This window comes from Lampetra planeri, chromosome 2, assembly GCF_965212315.1.
Source record: "Lampetra planeri chromosome 2, kcLamPlan1.2.h2, whole genome shotgun sequence".
Classification (NCBI taxonomy): domain Eukaryota; kingdom Metazoa; phylum Chordata; class Hyperoartia; order Petromyzontiformes; family Petromyzontidae; genus Lampetra; species Lampetra planeri.
In genome coordinates, this window is record NC_136108.1 from 7970682 (window position 1) to 7992875 (window position 22194).

General features: G+C 47.2%; 1 protein-coding gene across 2 annotated transcripts in view; it reads right to left on the minus strand.

Moving 5' to 3' along the window:
* Positions 1 to 17505, minus strand: part of LOC144726501 (uncharacterized) — a 33864-nt gene extending 16359 nt beyond the window's left edge. The window contains exons 1-6 of one of the 2 annotated variants that reach the window (XM_078605289.1): positions 16799 to 17505; positions 10285 to 10477; positions 6950 to 7171; positions 4881 to 5032; positions 2026 to 2073; positions 529 to 626 (exon numbers count right to left, since the gene is read on the minus strand). In XM_078605289.1, the coding sequence (XP_078461415.1) occupies positions 529 to 626; positions 2026 to 2073; positions 4881 to 5032; positions 6950 to 7171; positions 10285 to 10394 (630 nt within the window). In that variant the 5' untranslated portion in view covers positions 10395 to 10477; positions 16799 to 17505. The remainder of the gene's footprint in view (positions 1 to 528; positions 627 to 2025; positions 2074 to 4880; positions 5033 to 6949; positions 7172 to 10284; positions 10478 to 16798) is intronic. The other variant, XM_078605300.1, reaches the window with a different exon arrangement.
* Positions 17506 to 22194: the final 4689 nt, after the last annotated feature.

Genomic DNA, 22194 nt, shown 5'->3' on the forward strand with positions numbered 1-22194 from the left:
ATTTTAGCCAATTTTCCACAATTTTATCCAAATTGGGCTTTTGGCGTCAAGCCATGAGATGAACTCCCACAGAGCATTGCAGCAATTCGTGTGAGAGAAAGGCCAATATAAGTGGATGAAACAGAACTACATCTGACTTACACCCACGTCACCTTCTGATCTACACAATGAGGCATGTCGCCTGACAGTCAAGTTTAGCGCAGAACCAACATTTGATATCGTGCGGGTATTCTTTGCGCATTCATTGGTGACGGGCTGAGATCGTCAACTTCGCTGTGCTTGAGAACCAACTTTAATCACAGACGGCTTTCCGGATTTAGCAGATCAGTGCTCTGACTACTGAGCCACCCCACCACCAATCCAGAAGCCTTTCATAGCCTCCGCTCACTTCAAGTTTACGAAATGTGCACTGTGATCTTGTGATCGTAAAAGCCCCTGGCCATGATGAACGACCCCGTGAGCGGTCCGAAGATGGGTAAACCTGCACGTGCTTCATCACCGCTCGAGTGAGCGACTCTGGGTCCTCACCAGGCTGTCGGCCTCAGCCTCCGCAGTGTCCACGGCATCCTGCACCGCGTCCTGAGCCATGCGCAGGGCGATCACCCACTCCTCCGACATCTGCGTGTCTGTGCCGACGCCATGCATCCACGGTTAGCGCGACGCTCGTTACGCTCCACCCCCGTACCATGATCTCCACGGCTAACATCACTTGCACCAACAGTCTGTATGAGGCTAAACTGGGGCTCGTTGTCGTTTTGGCTTGGTAACTCCATTCATAAACACCTCAATGGTGAAGGTTTCCCAAATCAATTACAATATACCTGACGACTGCAACTCTCTGCTCCAGATAACTAATCTCCAAATGCGATGCCAGATTTCTCATCCGCACCCGTGAATGAGACCACATCACCCCATTGTTCCGAACCCTCCAGTTTCCCTACCCAGTCCTGGATCAACTTCAAGATCACACTCACTGTCTTTGAGACCCATCCATGGACTCTGCTCTCACTCTACTCCTCTCCACGCACTCTCCGCTCCAGCATCCAAGGCCTTCATATCAAAGCCTCCAGTCAATAAACACTCCACATGAGGTCACTCTTTACTAATCTGAAGTCCCCCTCCCCCCCCCCCCCCGGGTCTGGAAATACCTTCAGTCGTCTGTGCTGTCGACTCCCCTGCTCCTGTTGCTCGTGTGTTCTACCTACGACTGTCTGCATTTCTATCAATTCTACGTACAATAAATATCCCCCCCGTCTCCAGGATGGCCGTGTTCCACTGTTTCTGTGCAGCCTCTCGAAATGGGGTTCACAGAGGTGCTTTATAAATACAAATTGTATTTTGTACTCGACTGCTAACACATTTCCAGAACATTTAAATGTGTTTTTAAGTGCTCGCTGTTGTTGCTATTATTGCAGTGTGCACATGGACAACGCACTCTTACTGTGCAGAGGTCCCCTGTGGTTTATTTTTGCTGACATGTAAATTGTGTCATTGGAACATGCACATGTGGTAATGCAATGCAGTAATTCTGCATGTTTATTTTATACATTTATATCTGTGTGTTATGTGTTTGCCAACCGAGAACACCAGTGGTCCAATATTAATGTCAATGGTTATACACGACCAAACAAAAAAAAATACTTCACAGCCATTTGCCAATTCACCGCTGGAAGAAGGCCCCACCACACGATGTGGGTCATGGGAGTTGTTCGACCAGATGCTACCACGCCGGTCACCACGGGTCGGTGAAGTATGGTGTATGTATGTATGTTGAACTTCTTTTGCACCGTATGTAGCCAAACGTGGTCATCGGAGGTGCGGGGGAAGGGCAACAGAGCAGACACACAAAAACTGTTCTCAAAAAATGAGTCTTACATTTTGAGGATTTAAAAGTGCATAGCTCCAGTGGCTTCCAAATATTGGAAGGAAGAGCGTTCCAGACGGCCCAGAAGGGCATCTGGAAGCGCGTGATGCGGTGCCCAGGGACCGGTGTTACTGTACCATGGCATCACGTAGTTGACCTACCTGGTTTAATTCGCTTATATCCTCCATTTTCAACATTTTCAACAGCTTCTGCGATTTGCAAAGAAGATACAACGCATTATTAGAAATGCACATTTGTAATTGTATTAATTTCAGTTACAAAAAAATAAAAGTGTTGCATAAACGCCGACGGAAATCTTACAATTCCTTCAATAAGCACGGTTGGCTACGTACAGTGTCGATAGAAGTTCAACATATGTACGTACACACACACATCCACGGAATACGTAGCTGATTAAAGTCGCTTTTGTACTCGACATCCGTGTTCATCAGGCATTGCTATTGCAGTGTTGTTCGTGGAGTGTGCACATTTCCTGGGGCCTTAACCTTGACGTGTACAATGGCACACATACGTAGGTCTCAAGAACGACCTTGACATCCATCGCACACAAGGTCTCGTTTTTAAATAATAAAGAAATGTCAACAACAAACAAACACACAAACAGCCATCCTCCAATAAGTGTAGGAAACTAAATATTATTAGAAACAAAATGTCCCTGGCTGGCTATACAAACATTTACATAATACAAATAAAAACCCTACTCATGTTCACCTCCAAAAATGCATTCCCTCTCCGTAACCTTCTCAATGGGAAATATCATTAAATGCATCCTCTCTCCATAGTACGTCGAGCCAAGGGCTCGCGATTTAACAAAAAAAATACTCTCAAGAACGGGACATAATAATACAATTCAATGCCAGCCATGATCAATCCACTGTTGAATGAAGAGCACAAACAAAGCCGTCGCCAGGTCTTACGATTTTTCCACGTGATAATTATCCGGCTATCACCTGCACACAGAGAGAGTTGCTTTCATATTTCCATCTGCTTGGTGGACGTGCCCTGCAGAGATACATTTCATGGCTCCCACTGTCACTATTCTTAAGTGTAAATTTTAAAACGTCCTTAATCGTTGCTTCTAATACCCCTGCAGCATTAAGCGTGCAGTCAATCTTATTCCTCTCGGTTCTTATTTCGTACGGCTGCCGATGCAGATGCCGAACGACAACTCCAGTTTCACAATCAGGTGGCCAAGCCAGACGACCGCGTCAGCAGCAGCGGGAGCGTATCGCTGTGATGCCTCCTCCGCATTGTTTCGCGGATCGGGCACCGTGCAGTGAACGACTTGAATTAACTCGAACTTGTTTGACCCTCATCTGCGTATGGGGAGAGAATTCCCTCACGCCCAGAGTGTGACTTGAATTCGCAGGCGGAGGGATGAGAGACCACGGAACCTGCGCGTTCACGGGAGGGCCTTGCGCGCCACCTGCTGTCGCGTCGGGGCGGCTGCTGCCCATAGGTCGCAAACGGGTTTTGATTCCTTACCCGTACCCGGCTGCACCAGGGTCGCAAACGGGTACCCGTACCCGGCCGGGTACGGGTAGCCGGGTATCGGGTAGGGTATGGGTATCGGGTACCCGGTTGCGACCTCTGCTACTGCCGCCACCTCGCGACCGCGCCGAGTTAATCTAAATTGCCACCACCGACAGACGCGCACCAAAGGATCATTGAGAGGGATGCTTCCTCCCAGCGGCTGCAGGAGAGACGGACGGAGGCCTCTGGGGCAGGCCTAGCTCGCGTTGTCTCTCGTGAGAGACCCGGCGCATGAGACTAACTCCGGGCACAGCCAAGCCCATGGCACCGTGGCGGGGTGGGTTTATCAGCTCGGCCAGCAGTTCCCAACTCGCGGGTCCGTTCATGAGGGCGGCTGGCTGTGTGGCGTGGATACATTGTCGGTGCATGAGAAATTACTAAGGGCCCAGTAGCCTCCTGTAGACTTATGGTGTCACTACACTTAATCTTACGCTTGATCCGATTAGCACGGTTGGCTATGTACGGTGCGAAAGAAGTTCAACATACATACGTCAAGATTGAGCCACGTATGGCGCTTATCAGAGGGAAATTCCCACAATTATCATTCCGTATGCATCCAGTGCCACCGCCAATGTACGTGATATAATTTCTCGACTTTCGCATCGCCAATTAGTTGAGACTAACGAGGGAGTTACACGTGTCTGAGCAACTCGTGCACAACAACAGAGGATCTTGAGTGGTGTCGTTAGACACGTGGTGTGCATTTATCAATTCTGGAAGAATGATGATGGGCTGAGTCATCGACCTCATTTGGGATTGAAGCTCACAACCTTTGGATTGCGAGTCAAACATTACAACTACAGAAGCACTTAGCGACGTTCAATACGTGCAAACCACATACCTGTGTGTCTCCTGAAGCAAATTATTGATGTCCGCTTCAACTGTTGATTCTACGTGAAAGGGCTGTTAATTGTGACTTTTCCGTGGAAATTCGAATTAAAACAACCTCTAGAGCCATTAATTATATTATCAATCCAAGACTGAATGAAAGATTTAACCATGCCGTGTCGGTAATGGAATTATTTGATTTTACTTCACCACGTTGGTCGGTGTGGGTTAGTGAAGAGGGAACTCGGGTCTGATTCAGATATAAGCTCGCCACCCTTGTTAGCCACGGCTGGGAATCGAACGAGGTCCAGGTCACTGGGTTCACAGTACAGTGCCTAACCACTGCGACCACCAAGTGCACAGCATGAATTACACTAGAGATGGTTACTGCTGGTCACCAGTGGTTGTCCCGTGGAGAGACCGGCCCCTAAAATAGGAATGTAGAGTCTCTGCTGTCAGTGAAAATAAGTGCCCCTCAACCCCCGTTTAAGACACCAAACTAATTACAAAAACTTCCAGTAAATGACGCGAAACTCATCGGACAATAAAAGGTGCGCTCAGGCCTGTGGAGATACCTGACTTCCTTTTTTTAAAGTTGCAAACTAAAAATCTGACGTCGCGAAACGAGTCGTACCTCCTTCCACCACCACCACCTCCTCCTCCTCCTGCTTCTGGGGGCCCTGCAGCAGCTGAGAGAGCCACAGCTTCACCTTGGCGCTGCCAAACTGCTTGAAGCGTTTCCTCACCATGTCGTAGTACCACTCAAACGATCGCGCCTTCAGGAGCCTGTGCGAGCGACACGGCGCAAGGGGACATCATCCATCGCCCAAAGCGGCCACGCCAATTGTATTGATCTCCGGCGCTCGCCGATTCACCCATTCACTCGAGTCGCATGCCCACCGGTGGGGGTGGGGCCAGGCGCCTCCTTATCAGTCGTGAACTACACCCATTGATTCGTCCACCCGTATTGAGGGCCTCGCATAACGCAGATTTATGGCAGCCTACTTGCTGTGCTGCTGCATATTGAACACGCCGCGTCGCCGGTTACTCATACGTGCGAAGCCCTAACACTCGGGATGCCCCTCTGTTGGCCCACTGGGGCACGCACTTAACGGTTCAATTAGCACAGCCGCCCAGTAATTAGAAACGACCGCAGAGGTCAGAGGTTAAATCCCCTTGCCAGGGTCCCGTGTCCGTATTTTCTTGAGATTCACTGAACATGCCGGGATGTTGTGGTTGAGCACACACGGTTCAGCATGGCACCTCTTAGGGCCATAACGTTCCAGTGGAGAGTTTTCCGCTGGTCTCAATCACTGCCAAGTCACATAAATTATACAGCACAGTGCACACATAAGTAACATTCGTTATATACACAGTGTTGTATGCAAAAATATTAACTCATGCAATTGAGTAGTTGTGTAACAATGCACTGATTGATTCAAATCGATTATCATGCTCAACCGCCATTGGCCACTAAGTGGCGGTGACGTCACCACGGCGCTTGTGCCAGGCTATGTGCACGTTGAGGCCACGTGAAGTGTCGAACGCCCGCTGGCAGGAGGTCACGGGGCAGACCCAGGTGCCACAGGTCGACTGACTGAGATGCTCACAATACACGTATCAAATCATACGTGTAACAATGTTTTTGTTTTACGGTTTATGCACGTGACATAGAAAGTGTATGCAAACATTATATGTAGGCCATTAAAATTAAACACAATAAAAACTAGATAGTAAAAACAAGCCAAAAAAGAAATCCTAAAATGAAACCAAGACCCCCAAATCGTGACAATTCAATAACAATTAATCAAATAACTTGATAAATTTAAGGCGAGGGGAGATGGGAGCATTGCGCGCACCGCAAACTCTGTGTGTGGGGACACGCACCTGCCAAACCGTGCCAGGGCAGTTCCACGATTGAGGACGTACATTTCAGACACTTTAAGGATGACGGCAATCATTAGCATAATCATGGAACAGCCTTTTATTTGGGCATAGCATGTCAACCGATTAGGACTATTAGATTCGATATTGTGGCAACTGTCTGATCAGACAACTATCTGATTATGCTGGTTGTAACTACCAGCAAGATGTTGTAAATGTTCTGGATCGTTCTCCAACATACTGGTGCTGCTGAAGCAGTAGTAAATCGGCGCTTCGGTTTTCATGACAACTTTAATCATTGTCCGTGTCGGGTGGAGGAGGGTGCACGACACACATTTTACTCACGCGATCTAACCCATAAAAAAACAACCGTGAATCGTGTTCGTCGCGAAAGCCTTCGTGTCAAAGTTACCCGACTTGGTCGAGTATTTGAACCGATAATCGGGAGAGTAATCAATTAAATTTCTATTTAAAGATTTCGTGACTGCAGGGATTCATCTTCTTGGTTCTTTCGGTAAAGTCACGTAGAAGGGAAGTAATAAAATAATAAAAATAAAACATAATAAAATAATTCTCACGACGTTGTCTCCCCGATGGACCTGGTCTTCACCTGAGGACGGCTGCTTGCGTTGTGGCCGAAACGTCGTGAGATTTTATTATGTTTTATTTTTATTATTTTATTACTTCCCTTCTACGTGACTTTACCGAAAGAACCAAGAAGTAATCAATTACTTAAATAATAATACGGAGAGGCCGCCGGTGATGGGAGGCCCTGGGGTATGGAGGGGCGGCGGGGGTGGGGTGGGGGGGCATGGTTACCTCTGCTTTAGGCAAACGTTGCAGAGCCGTGCCTTGGCCTGCCGGTTGTAGGCGCTGCAGTCACGGCACACGTAGAGGCAGCAGCTCTGGCATCGCTCGCGTGAGTTGATGAGGATGAGGAAGGGGCTGTAGCACAGGATGCAGCACTTGTCGTTGAAGGCATCCTGCCGCGCGAGGAGTCCCATCATGCTCTTCTTCTCCTGGAGGTGCTCCTTCAGCTCGCTGAGAGAAACAGGGATTTAAATATTAGATTACCGGGGTGAGACACTCAAAATCAACTTTATCATCATAACCGTGATCCATTGTTAATCACCAGGCACTAACTATCTGTATTTATCAAGTGCTTAAAATTTGTAATCGGAGTGCCACGTCTTTTTTATTTTTACATGACTGGTGAACTGTAATAGAGTGAAAACAGAACAACCGTCTTCTTATTCTTAAGTTCTCTCCCAAGGGTGCTTCCATGGCTCAAGCTCCACTGATTCCATCCAATCCCACTCCCCTCCCATTGTGCTTCACAGTGCCGCCGCCCGAGGGTTATTGAGCCTCGTCTCTCAACGGTGTTTGCTGCAATGCGTCACATCGCTGAACGCAGTTGAGCGTTATCAAAATAATTATTAAGTTTTTTGGTCGAGCGCCCTTCGTACGAGGGCATGCACACCAAGGACGAAATAAAACAGCTGATGTGAAATGAAAACAAAGTAATTAAAGTAACGTGTTGCCCTCGAGATCTGACCAATGTGAATGCACAACGAGGTTACGTGTTTGAGAACATTCGTCAAAACAAAGCCAGTCAAATAAATAACAAAGAGGACAGCGTGTGTGCGTATGTCTTCACTTTGAGTTTTCACAATCACGAGTGATTCTCGCGATCATGAATGTTTTATATGTAAAAATAATGTTCCTGACGCCGTTTAAAACTTGGCTCGCAGCGCAAAAAGTCAGACCCCCCCCTAAAATATGACGTCACAAAGCTCTGCCCCCCGCCAAAAGCATATTTCCATTTTGAAAATAAAACATGCTTCAAATCGCTTTAAACTATTGTCATTGTAGTGCGTATTTAATGTGGCGCTGCACTCTGATGTTGTAGGAGAAAACATTTATTAAAAAGTCTATTTAATTAAGTAGAACGTGTTGTCTATATTTATTTAAAGTTGCGCATTTTGATGTGACGTCACATTTCTCAAACCCCCCCCCCCCCTCGTCACACATCGTCACAAATGTCTGACCCCCCCCCCCCAGGTGCGTGACGTCATTTATGGACGGCCCCTTGCTGCATGTATCCATTGCACCACGGCAAAGGTGAAGTAGCCGAGAGTGTTTGGGCTTTATTTGTCATCACTAATCACAACTTCGTTCACCGCCTCTCTCATTGAGCGCTGCATCAGAAGGCGCAGATAACAACAACAAAAATCAACACATCCGTCAAGTTCTGAGAGGGGGGGGGGGGAAACATAGTTGGTGACGTTTTGGGCAGTGGCGCTTCTTCGTGGTCAACAGATCCGCTAAGTTTTCAGAGTAGCATTTAAATTATAACAAGACTGGGTTGTGAAGCCTTAATTGCGTGGCGCACGGAGCATCTGCTGCGGACAACGCAGCCTCCCTTGGAAGACGGTAAGCTGACGTCAAAACTCAAAAGCACGCATATCGTATTTACTTTCCTCGCGAGCCGTAACAAGAAAAATGGCTTTGCTTCCAAAAACATTATATTGCAGCATGCGCTCATATTAGTTCAACGCCATGATATTTTAATTAAGAAGTTAGCCATAAGAAAATTCATTATGCATAGTGAGTAACTTCATAATAAAAAATATTCAAAAAGCCATTAACCGGTTGCCTACGCTAGGAGCATTTCATTGGCGACTAATCTAATACGAACAGTGTGGACACAAGCAACGGTCCCCCAATGACTCTCGCCGTTGCCCTTACACGACGGCTAGAGGAGATAACTTGCACAGCGCTAACAGTTGGCCAACAATGTCCCCCTTCCACCCCCAACCCTACCTCCCACCAAAAATAAAAGAGGAGCCACAGATGCAAAGGATGAGGCAGGATTGAACATAGGCATGGCGCGTGACACTGCCGGCGCACAAAGACCGGTGTTGTTTCGCTCTTCTTCTCCGGAACGGCGCCTCTCTCGCGACGTGCGGCACCCCGCCCCCCACCCCCTCCAGACATCGCCTTTGCCACGACGAACAGCAGTGGCTGGAGATCCGCTAGGAGCAGTCAGTACAATCTCCTTCCAGCCGGGTGGCACAAATTATATATTTCAGGGCCCTTTGTCATTTGGATTCAAACATTTAGGATTTTCAGAGGGAAAAGAGAAGGGAAAAGTCAGGGCCGTATGACCATAAGTGAGTTATGAGAGTATTCTGTTATACTGGTAGGAACGAAGTGGACCAGACCACCGATAGATTATATCGTCCGTCCGTCCGTCCGTGTATCAACATCGCCCCCTACTGCAAACACTTGCCAGGACCCTACAAAGACCTTTTGACTCAGTGGGGCTTTCCTGGCTTAACAAGTGTAATAATACATTATGTTTATATTCTTTGGTTATTCGTTCCTACCAGCCCACCCCGCAGGGTCCTGTTAATGTCATCAGGTTTCCCTCGTCAGTGGTTGGAATTGGTCCTAGGACTGGACTTAAATGCTACCCCCTCCCTCCCCATTCCATTTCCCATTTCTGTGGAGCATATCGCCTGGGCCCCATCTGGCCTTAGGACCTGATGCAGTTGAACCTCTTGCACACTCAATAGTTACTCCCCTGGTGTGAGTTTTGGTTGGAGGTCATGGCCTGGTAAGATGGAATTTCCATCAATTTTATATTTTATTAATTTGTGCTAATTTCTCCCAACTTCATCCCGGTTGTGCTAACAGTACCATGCCATGAGACAAAGTATCAATTCAGATCTCTCACAGTGCAAGTGCAATCCGTCATGTTGGAGAATGGCCCACAGAAGCAGATGTCACAGAACTACCTCAGAGAGGCCTTTAATTGACCTCTGGTTCAAACAGGAAAGGGTAGCAATCTCCCACCCGCTTTGCCATATGAGATTAACGTTTGCCAATTAATCCTCAGATGGAATTTATCCAAATAAAGTGCAGAACCAAATTGTACGTGAGTTGTTTTTTGCGTGCAGCAATTGACCCGGTGGAGACACATCACATTCATAGCTGTGAGAATAAAGTTTAACCAATGGTAGCTGCTGGCAAGCAAATCCAGAATCTCAGCGGAGGTAGCTCTGTGCTCTGATCTCTACCTCAAAATTCCCCCGAATAAAATAATCCCGCATCCTTGGGCCAACCACCCAATGCTCCCCGGTGGCACCGACCCGATCTTGCGATCCTCGAGTTGGCGCAGATGCGCATCGCGCTGCAGAACCTCCATGATGTGAGCCGCCTCGTCCTGGCTCAGGCCACACGCGCTCAGCCAGCCCTCCATGGCAACCGTCTCCGCGTCTCCAGGGGCAACCGGCAGTGTCGGTGGCGACGGCTCCTCCTCGTCGCCGCCCGCGCAAAGGCCAACTGACAAAACAGCAGAGGTCACGTGCTGTCATTCACTCGAGAAAATAGGTCTCCCTTTGTACCTGCCCCAACACCATTTTGGGTCGAAGGGTTACGTCGAAAGGGTTATGTTGCTCCATTGTGGGCAACAGCAAAATCCCAACGTTGTACTGCACTTATATGCTCCCATGTCTATGCGCCTCTGTCCTTCCTCAACCCGCACTAACCAGCGTGGTGAAGTTTGGTCAAATAATATGTGTGGGGAGGCCTGATGACAAAATGCAGGGCCTGGCTTTGGTTCAAGTAGCCACGTTGAAGGCGATGACACACTGGGGCAATCTTCGAGCTATAATCACATGCAGCAATTTTCACCAGTGGCACACTTACCACAAGCAATGACGGCAACGTGGATGGAGATTAGTGAAGGGATTCTGTCTAGAAAACAACATAAAATAGTAGCTCGCCCCCGATGGCTTTTTTCTGGGTGTACCGTGCATGGTACAACTCTGAGCTGCATAGCACAACCGCAAACACAATCAGACACAATTTAGGAGGCACAACAGACAGTTCCACAGTCAGAAAAACTGTCTCGTTGAGTATATAATTGCATGAGTCGATGGGGTTTGCTGTGTGTTTAGAAGGTCGTGCGAGCCTAGCATGACTGGAAGTGATTTACGCAAAGAAAACCCGTCACGAAGTATAATCGCTGGGACAAATGTATGGGTGTGGGTGATCAGATACATTGTAAATCGGAGAATCATTCACTGAATTCGATTGTGTAAAGGAATGCAGAAGTATCGCATTCCGAGACAAGATATTTTTGAACAGGTTATGTGGAAGTTCACTCTGGAATGTGGGTGGGGATGCGGTCACAATTGGAGGATAATGATTTGAGCAAGGGATTATAAACTTGCTTTTCTGAGAGAATCGATCTCCCCATGACATCACTCTGCAAGTCATCACCACTGTTTGGTAAAACAATAGAACATCCACCTCCAACAGTCCACTCGTGGGCTTAGTTACATTTAAAGAGCCAGAACAAGTTTTGAGATTTCCAGCTAATCAAGCCACCTCAATATCACCAGCCATGTACGTATTCTCGAGGGTCATTCCGTACCAACTCAATCACAGCTATTGCTCGACCGTCTCAGATTTTTCGAACAAAAAATTCACTCGGGGGGGTTTTTTGGACCTGCGAAGTTCACAAATGCTCGTCATTTTTTCCTTATTGCATTTGCGTTGTGACCTGCCAAAGGTCAACCTAAAGTAAAAAAAAAGTGGTCTTGACTGGAAAAATCACACTGGGTTCAATTGAAACGCTAACCATAGTGTGTAGCACCTCGTTGAAACTCATAATGAACGAGGATTTTTAGAAGAAAACAAATATCAGAAGCCCCGAATTCACTTTTGGCAAGTTGCCAGACGAAGGATAAGTGCCGCGTTTTATTTAAACGCCAGAGATTTAATTCCAACGTCAGAGCAACGCTTTGCCCTGTAGGGGATTGTGGGTCTTTAAAGGTAAGTGTTGCTGTGAAGAACCTTGGGGACCAGTGTTGAAAATGTCGTCAACCACTTTTGGTTTCAAGTCCCCACACTGGTCATTACGGTAATCCCCTATGAAATTTGAAGTTCTGATCATTTTGCCAAGATTAGGCTAAAATAATGCACGTAAGGGGGGTTGGTTGGGGGCGATCAAAAAAGACCCAAATATATTTTAGATTTTTGCATAAATGTTGATGAGCTCTTCAAAAAGCAAGCAACAAATTTTGGTGTCCACGGATTTTGGATTATTGACGTAATTTTAAGTTGCATTTGCCACGCATTAGAGCAGTGGTTCTTAACCTTTACTGCAGCCTTGCACCACTTTGGTTCTCAATCGTAAAACAAGTATAATGTTAACAAATTAATCGGTTTTATGGAACAGAGTACTTTCGTGCAAGTGCTTAATTTGTGTTTCGATGATTTACCTCCTAAAAAAATCTGCCCATATCTTGCACCCCCAGAAAGGGCACGTCGTACCCCCAGGGAGTGCGTGCACCCCAGGTTAAGAACCACTGCATTAGAGCTTTGCTTATGACCCCTTTGGTGATGTTAAAGTACCACATATTCCTATCCGAAATGGCGTTTTTCTGCAACTGAATCAAATGTTTAATTGCGTGTGGTGACAGTGTTGAAAGCCGACATACACTGTGTTCAGTTTATGCAATATGCTTCGTGTGTAATTCAGACCGTGTGTACAACCATAGGTGCACATAGACATTGATTATTCGAAGTGCAACATTTCATACAATTGTAACCTTTGAATGTGCAAGCATTCTTCAAATATTTACCAAGGGTTGGAAAATACATGCAGCATATTCATTTTCAGTTAAATCTGTGTTAATAATCTTTTTTTTTCAACCATCGCAACGCGTTTCTGTTCGTGTACTGGCCAGTCTTGTTGTTATTATATTTTTTTGCACAAAGTAGATTAATTATTTCCCTTCCAGTGGTCAAGAATGGTGACCGAGAAGCAGCCAAGCGTTAGAACGTGTCCATGAGGAGGTCCGACTACGGAGCTGGGTCGATCGTTACATCCGGCAGTGGCCTTCATCCAGCATTGACTTGACCGTCAAATTTCAACTTCGCTGTTGAGCACACGCATCGTAAGCACGTACCGCCAAGCTGTGTCTCTGCATCTGTACGCTTTTTGGAGGCGGTGCGTTAATAACACAACACACGACGTTTCAAAGTGTGCTTGTTTGAAGTGTAGTTAGTACGCAAGGTTAAATAATGTACTCCGTTCACAAGCTGTAAGTAAGGCCAGCCAGTCGCTGTGGGACATTAAATAAATATTCCGGACACGGAGACTTAACACCCCGGCGATCCAAAGCCAAAGCACACACTTCCGTAGCAGGCTTGTTGAATAAACAATTAATCTGCACATATTTTACTGCACACAAACACGAGGCTCGCTATCGAATGGGACGGAAGACCGCTCTGCCCCAAACTGCTCGCTACTTTTGATCTTTCATTTTGTCATTTTCGTTCAACAGGTGTGCGTTTCAAACCATGCGTGTCCAAATAAAACACGCGTGCGTGCTGCTGTCGCGAATGGCACTGGAGGTCACGCATTGTCAACGTACACGAATGTATGTTGAACTTCTTTCGCACCGCACGTAGCCAACCAGCCGTGCTCATCGGTGGGTGCGTTTATTCGATGGCTACACACTTGATCAATCTGGACGTGTTTTTATATGCCAGACAACTCTACCTCAATCACATATTGAACAATACACCAGACTGTTCTTGCTTGTGTCCCTCAAAAAATGTTTGGGGGAGAAGATACATTGCAGATGACAAATGGAGAACTTTATGGAGATTTGTGATCTCCAGGGTGATCCAGATGTCTTGTGTGACTCCCATCTAATTATCTAAAGCTTAAAAAAAATTCCGGTGAGGTTTATCTAAAAAGATTAATGAATATGCAAGGGGAAACAATTGGTAGGGGACACTTAATTGGGAAGCCACGAGACATCTGGACCAACCTGTACATGCAGTGTGTGTGCGCCTGTATAAACAGATCATATCGCAATAAAATAAGCTTGAGCTACAGCAAGCCCACGTCGCTCAGAAGTGACGATAGCCAGTGGGCAAGGCTGGTGACGGAATGGCAGGTGAAGGATGGAATGCACCCAAAAGTATGACCACCACGGTGATGGAGCAATGCGATCAGTTTACATACAAAACTGAGATGCGACAGTGTGAGACCATGACCATATGGGGAGGAAGAAGATAGAGCTAGGTTCATGGAGACGATAATAACACTGTTATCGGCTGTGTCCAAAGTCACAAGGAATGAAACACAAATATGAACGTCGTTCTTTATGGATTAATGTAGACCACTGAAGCAACGCTCAGGGTTGTGAATTCCCCCACCATCTCCATCTCCCAATCAATTCCACATTCACATGCAGGCCAGGTTGTTGGCCCATTAAGCTGATTTCGTGAATTACAGCAACACGACTCCTCTCTGTAGAAAGGGGCAGCTAAAAGTTTTGAATGGGGAGGAAGGTTCTACAAGAACTGGTGTTGGGAGAAGTTACAGCTGCGGCACGATGGTTGTGTTCATTTTGCGTGGCTGTGGAAATGCACACAAACTAAAAAGTCAGCAGCACCAATTGACATTCGTCCATGGGCAATTTGCATTACCCATCAGCACAACCACATTTAAATCAAGCTGCATGTGCAAGAAAGGTTCTACAGGCTGCTGCTACTGCTGCTGAAACATTCCTGTTCGGTCGGATTTAATGTGTGCTCACCACACATACGCAAGCGCGTGGTAATGTAATTAAAGGCTCATGCTGTCTTGTATGTCACAGAGAAGTGTGGATGACATCTCCGCGCTCGAATTGCTGGTCATTCCTATCATACAGAGCAGCGATGCGCTCACCGAATGAATTGGTCGACGCTCTCAGCGTATCGTGGAATCGTTTTGTCTTCCACAATTGTATTCCGATTTGGTTATGGGGGGTTACGTCATCATAATACGTACGCATGTATGTGTGTTCAACTTTCTTTCCCGTCGTACGTAGCCGACCGTGCTCACCGCAGTACACACGTCTCACGGAGCAGCGAAACCCATTTGCGTTGGAGAAACGGTCCACGGAAGCGGATTTCACAGAGCTACCTCTGACATTAATTCTAGATTTGAAGCTTTCGTGACTGCAAGGATTCATATTCTTAGGTTTTTTTTCGGTAAAGTCACGTAGGTAAAAAAAATGTAAATTAATAAAAGTAAAATAAAACAAAATAAAAAATCACGACGTTTCGGAAGCAACACAAGCCTCCGTCTTCAGGTGGAACCGTGGCTGTGACGGTTCCACCTGAAGACGGAGGCTTGTGTTGCTTCCGAAACGTCGTGATTTTTTATTTTGTTTTATTTTACTTTTATTAATTTAATTTTTTTTTACCTACGTGACTTTACCGAAAAAAACCTAAGTATACCTCTGACATCCCTTCAAGTGACCTCTGATCCACACAGTAGAGGGGGGGGGGACAGCACTTTCCCACACACCCTGCTGTAATGATAAATCTTTGTCGCATCACAGTAAAAACAGATTAAAAAAAAAAATTCTCAAAGCTGTCATTTTACCAAATTATGTGTAGATCAAAATTGAATGCGATTGTTTATTTGTGCGGCAATATGGGTGACCGGGCAGAGACCATCGACTCACTTACGCTTGAGAATTTGGTTTTAATCGCAGGCAGTTGTACGGATTCAAACTCAGGGTGTCAGCGCTCTTAGTTCAGCGCTCTGACCAGAGCCACGTGGTTACCCTGTTTCTCCTCTCGGGATGTGACCCGTTCGGTTGCAACCTGAAGAGGCTGCGTTTAGATTCAAGGTTGTTTGCTTACAAATGCTCGCATCTGCCTCCAGGCATTAGCCCTTGTAGTGGCAACACACGCAAATGCGGTGTGCATCCACGGCACTTATTTTTTGTTATACAATTCAACAGAAATGTTATTTTAGACAAGTTTTACCAACATCTCTAACAATCTGTATTCTCCCTAACTACGGTGTATCGTTAAGTATTGATGATTTAAGTATTTAATGATACACCGTAGTTATATCATTGTCAAACGAAGGTCAATGATTACCAGGTAATGCCATGACAAAGCTGCAAAATGTTTATCTTGTTCGACTTTTTTTTTCCAAAGCTAACCTGATACCACCTCAACGCTCCAAGTGGTAGCTATCCGACATTTACAAAGCAGCAGGTGCTGACATTTCACCAAAAGCTGCCGATTGGCGTCAATTCCATGCCGATATTCACAAACACCAAGAATGCCCGACTGCAGCTGCACTAGTTCTGAATTTACCAGAACCCGGGCGACCTCTGGGCCTTCACTTCTGTGGCACCTGGACTGTGGCATTCTGCACCTGGACTGTGGCATTCTCCGCCAAAATGCTATCGAGGTGTCCAGTTCGCTTAAGGATCTTCAAGTCCCGTCTAAAAACACACATTTATCGCTTCAGAAGGCACTTCCTATTTTAACTTGGCCATTGATTACGTCCCGACCCCCTCGCCCCATTAATAATTCCTTAAAACGCGCCGTGATATGTTATTAAAGGCACTTCGTAAAATATAATGATTATATAATTGTTATTTCAGATCGCAGCTCGCCATAACCACGTGAGCATCCCCACACCTCCACCCCTCCACGATTAGACCAAAAAAAACCTCAAATGACACCGTAGCCTTGAATTACGATGAACACAACAGGCGACGTTTCGGCCAAAACGGCCCTTCTTCATAGCACACGAATCGTACCCGCGACGCGGCGCGCTCCTTGCCCTACCTGCTGCTTGCGCGGCGAATTCCTCCCAAACGGTCAGAGCAAAACTCCACCCCGAGTGACCGTCCCGCGCGTCGCACGCATCGATCTCTCCGTCTCTTCTCTCTCCGTCTCTTCTCTCTCTCTGTCTCTTCTCTGTCTCTTCTCGCGCGCGCACGCGAGAGATTGCGGCGCGCCTCCCGCAACTCGATTCCCTCCGCGCCTACACCACGAGCGTCAGTACCCGTGACGTGTGTCTACAAAGGCAGCACGGGACCGCTCAGCGCGGACTCCACACCAGAGAGGTAACTTTACGCGAAGACGCCGCGGCTGGCGAGATGGGCGGTGGTCACCCAACCACTCACCCGGCCGCCACTGCCTCCCTCAACCCGCACGAGCCACATTCCAGTGCCGCTCCGCCCCTGCCACCAAGCCCGGCGGCTTCCCCCCCCTCTCGCAGTCTTTAAAGAGATCCGTGCCAGCCGGGCACCGTCTCACGAGACCTGCCACTGCTGCCACTGTCGCTGCTACTGCCACTGCTGCTGCCACTGCCGCTGCTGCTGCTGGACACGGTCGCGGCAACAGCGAAGCGACCTCTGGGCTGGTGTCGGGGAGTTCCGGCGAGCCCAGGACATCGATTGGAAGTGTCGCGTAGATTTTTCCGGTTTATTGACGAGGTGACAGTGAAGCAAAAACAACCGCGGCGCGTCGCGTGGTGGGTGGGGGATACCCAATAAAGCCGTGCGTGCCCGTAAAGGTGGTGGGTGGGTGGTTGTCGCTGTTTGGACCGTGGTACCTTAGGTGACAAAGGTGAGTAACGCCTGGCAGCGGAACGTCGCGTGCGTGGCACATGCTCAACTTCCTTGTCCTAAAAAGGCGACGAAGCGCTACGATGTGACGACGGGCGCGCCAAGGACTTAGTTGTGCTTAACAAGGCGAGGTGCTGCATGGGGCCATTGTGTGCCCTGGCAACGGGGTCACCGGCCCAAATATACAGGAGGTTCGTGGGTTCGATCCTGACCCTGACCCTGTATCATCGCGTGGATTTTTTTGGGGCCATCGGTTTTTCCCCTCCACATTTAGAATCAACCAGGCGTTCAGAGTATTTGGCTCCTATAAATTTGCACATGATAAGCCACTTCGTTGAGCTATGATTTGTGGCCAGGTCGCTTCTGAAAAAGAGCTATAAAGCTCGGTGGGCCTCACCTGGTAATACAAATAGAATAGAAATGCAGGGTGATCCATTAATAGATAAACCACTTAAATAATAGTGAGAGATTATAAAGAACACAACATTTATACCCAAAGCCCCTACATGTCTCCCAGCAATCGCAATACTGAACTTCGTTTCGGGTCGTATTTAACTGCCCACACCTCATATAATTCAGCTGCTCAAACAAAACAAATTATACGACTACGCAGTAGCTGAAGCAGCCAAAATGAATAATAAAATAAAGCTATTTAAAGCCATTTGTCACTTAATGAAGGCCTTCCCACACCGTGTCGGTACGAGGGCTGTTTGACCATACTTCACCACGCTGTGCGGTGCCCGGACGGTGAAGGGGGTGGGGGGGGGGCATCCAGGACCGGTTCCAGTCATCACTTTCTAGTGACGTTAGCCGAGGCAAAGGAATCCAACTTAGTTCGTGGGGTTCACGCCAACCACTCCCCATACCGCTCCACCACAGCAGCGTTGTATTCTCGCAGTACATCATTTAAATGCCGGTAACTAGGCTGTGCCCGGACAGCTGTCGATGTCATTTTGTTAAAAAAAAACCACACACGTGACTACGCTGCGTATAAACCGATGCTATGAAAAAAAAACGTGAAGGTGGCAGGGGCTGGTTGAGAGGCAGGGCTGGTCTAAGATCTAAATACAGACCAGACCTCGCCTCTCTCTCTCTGAGTAATAGGTTAGGTAATGATGGAGCGAGGGGAACACATGCGTACAGGCCCTGGTGTTGATCCACTGCTGGGCGCGGGCGTGCCCATGCCGTGCGTGTCCTACTTGGTGATACTTCACCTCGCGGGTCAGAGCTGATTGGTCAACGTGGGGAGCATGGACGCGTAAGTAAAGAAGTGCTGAACAACAATGGGTTTTGCTGCTGCTGCTGCTGCTGCACTGTTCAAAGATGACCACCACCTGGCACAGTCGCCAGAGACAGACTGCATTCCACGTCATTTGTTTTCATCATAGGCAAGAGGTAGTAGAGAGGTAGTGGAGCTCTGTGTTGACGTTTAATAATGGGTTCAATTTGGTTACATCAGCTTGGCATTTGCGGGGTGTTTGGTTGCCACAATGGATTATCAGATCTCGCTCTGGGGTTAGGGGCTGTCCATAAATGACGTCACGCACCTACGGGGTGGGGGGGGGGTCAGACATTTGTGACGATGTGTGACGAGGGGTGGAGGGGGGGGTTTGAGAAATGTGACGTCACATCAAAATGCGCAACTTTAAATTAATATAGACAACACGTTCTACTTAATTACATAGACTTTTTAATACATGTTTTCTACTACAACATCAGAGTGCAGCGCCACATTATATACGCACTACAATGGTAATAGTTTAAAGCGATTTGAAGCATGTTTTATTTTTGGAGGGGGGGGGCAGAGCTTTGTGACATCATATTTGGGGGGGGGGTCTGAATTTTTGTGACGCCGTGTGACGAGGGGGGGGGGGTCAAAAATCGTCCAAAATCGCGTGACGTCATTTATGGACGGCCCCTTATCTCCAGACACTCCAGTTTCCTCCCACATGCCAAACACACATTGATGGCATTGGAGAAGCATCCCATTTGCAGGGACCTACCTGAACAAGCTTCTTCAATCTCACTGAGGTGCTCCTCAGTAGATACATGTCATTATCCCGGGAGCACTGAGTTAGGTTTTTTTGTCCGCGGAGTTTCTGTGCCCCCAACCTTCATTATGGTTTATCCTCTGTACCGGGCTCATGTTGAATTGGATTTTTTTTTTATGTCATAAAATTGCGGCAACACTGACATCAATATTCATAGATATTTCAAACTGGCCTAGAACTCCCCGAACCGACCAAATCACCCACAATGCACCCAATCTCCCCGGATCCCAATGTATCCGATGTCGTCAGAATCGAGCCTGGATAGCGCTTGGATGAGTGACCACCACCAAGTCAATAATCACCGAGTGTAGACGGCACGGCGGGCATTAGAGGGCGGTGCAGCAAAATCCATTGTGCTGCACTCCGGCCGTCTTTGCCAACCCACAAGGATCCAAGAGGCCCTCATCCAGCAGTGGATTTGTGAATGGGCACCATATGCACATCATCTACAATGTGTACTTTGTACGCACGTGTGAAGAAATCACAGCCTCAACAGCTGGATGTTAACCCGTTTAAAAAGCGAAACGCTTAACTTTGTTGCGATGGCCACAATGGTGGATGCAGAGTGTGACGGTGATGATAGCAATGTCTCAAGACGATGTGCAGACAACAGAGCGCTGTCCATGTGAACACGAGTAAATTCTCCGTTGCGCGGTTTGCAAGAAAGCGGTGGCGTCCGTTCCGCCGACGTTTGGTCAAATTCGCCCACCGCAGGGCTCAGAAAATCGCTGCTCGATCGCACAGCGCACACTCTGACAATGCCGTTGGAAAAATAAATTCCGCGCGGCCACCACGACCACGACCACCACCACATGTAGAGTTCACAAAACACGGAGCTGATTAAAATAAGCATGGAACGCTGCCGTTTAACGCGGTCAAACTCAAGAGTTCTTGCTTGCGCATGTATGTATGTACGTTGAACATATTTTGCACCGTGCATAGCCAAAACGTGCTAATCGGAGAGGTGGGTGGGGGAGGATGGACAACGCACCCAACGCTTACCTTCTTTATCTCCTTCACCCTCCATGACAAAATTGATACCACTTCAGCGGCTTCTCTCAACTTTGGAGTTTTCCAGCGGTGACTTTGGAGGCGTTCTGCGTGCGTCTTTTTTCATCTGAAATAGGAACGCCAAAAAGAGAGATTGACAAAGAGAGAGAGAGAAGGATGTTTTCTCCCCCCAAACAACCGAGGCGTTGATCGGAGCCTGCCTCCGTGCGACCGCCGTCTTGATCTCCTGCGTTCGTGTGTCCCCGGCGAAGGAGATTGGCCGTCACGGTGCCGCCATCACGTGGCCCATGCGTGTCCGGCCAGAGTCAGCTGATGGAGGCTGTTGTGAAGTTTTCTTCTACATGAATGGGCCTATTGAGTCTCAGCTATTTCACCCCTCGTCCAATGCCCCGATCCACAGAAAATCGATTTCACGTTAACAAGTTTTATGCGGGGCATCTTCTTGGTTCTTTCGGTAAAAGTCACGTAGAAGGGAAATAATAAAATAATCAAAATAAAAGATAATAAAATACAAAATACAATATTTTTCTTATTTTATTATTTCCCTTATACGTGACTTTACCGAAAGCACCAAGAAGATGAATCCCTGCAGTCACGAAAGCTTTAAATCGAAATTTAGCGACTTCTTAAGGTCACCCTCCGTGCTCTTCCACTTGGGCTGACCGGTAACCTCGTGATGTACAGAATATCAAGTGTCAAAGATTGGAGAGAGAAGAAAAATAATCGACAACGCATTGGACGCTGCCCCTCAGTGTTGGACGAGATCAACTATCAAGGCTTTCCAGGAGAGTGAGTGTTTGCTACAGATAAGTCAGTAACTATTACACCCCCCACACACAGCTGGAAATTTGATTAAATGTCAATACTGTATTAAAGATATAGTACTGACTGATTAGCACGATTGGCTACGCACGGTGCGACAGAAGTTCAACATACAAGAATCGTGATTTAATTCAATCGTATAAATGATTAGCACTGCGGTGAACGTAGTGGTCTCCAGCACATACAGGCACCATATGTGTATCCCTTACACACAACATATGTTCGATAAAGCTATTGTAAATCCACTGCTGGATGACGGCCTTCACATACCATGCAATTTGTGGGGGTTATTTGAGCGTACATGACATATGCACCGAAAACAAACATTGTTAGACACACGATTCGCTCAATACACAAATGAACCACAATATCTTCTTGGTTCTTTCGGTAAAGTCACGTAGAATGGAAATAATAAAATAATAAAAATAAAACATAATAAAATAATTCTCACGACGTTACAGCCGTCCTCAGGTGAAGAACAGGTCTGTCGAGAAGACAAAGTCTGAATGACACACCCCAGGCTTGGAGCGTCTATTTAAGCTGGGAGGGAGGAGGAAGAGCGCCTTGACAAAATAATTTGCATATCAATATTAATTTTAGCATATTTATGGGAAATGCAGATATGCGATTAGTACTACTTGTGAAATGCGTAGGAGGTTTGGCGGGGGGTTTAAAGTCATGTTTTTCCCGTGCATTATGCAGGACTAGCAGCATCAAAGGGAGGGAA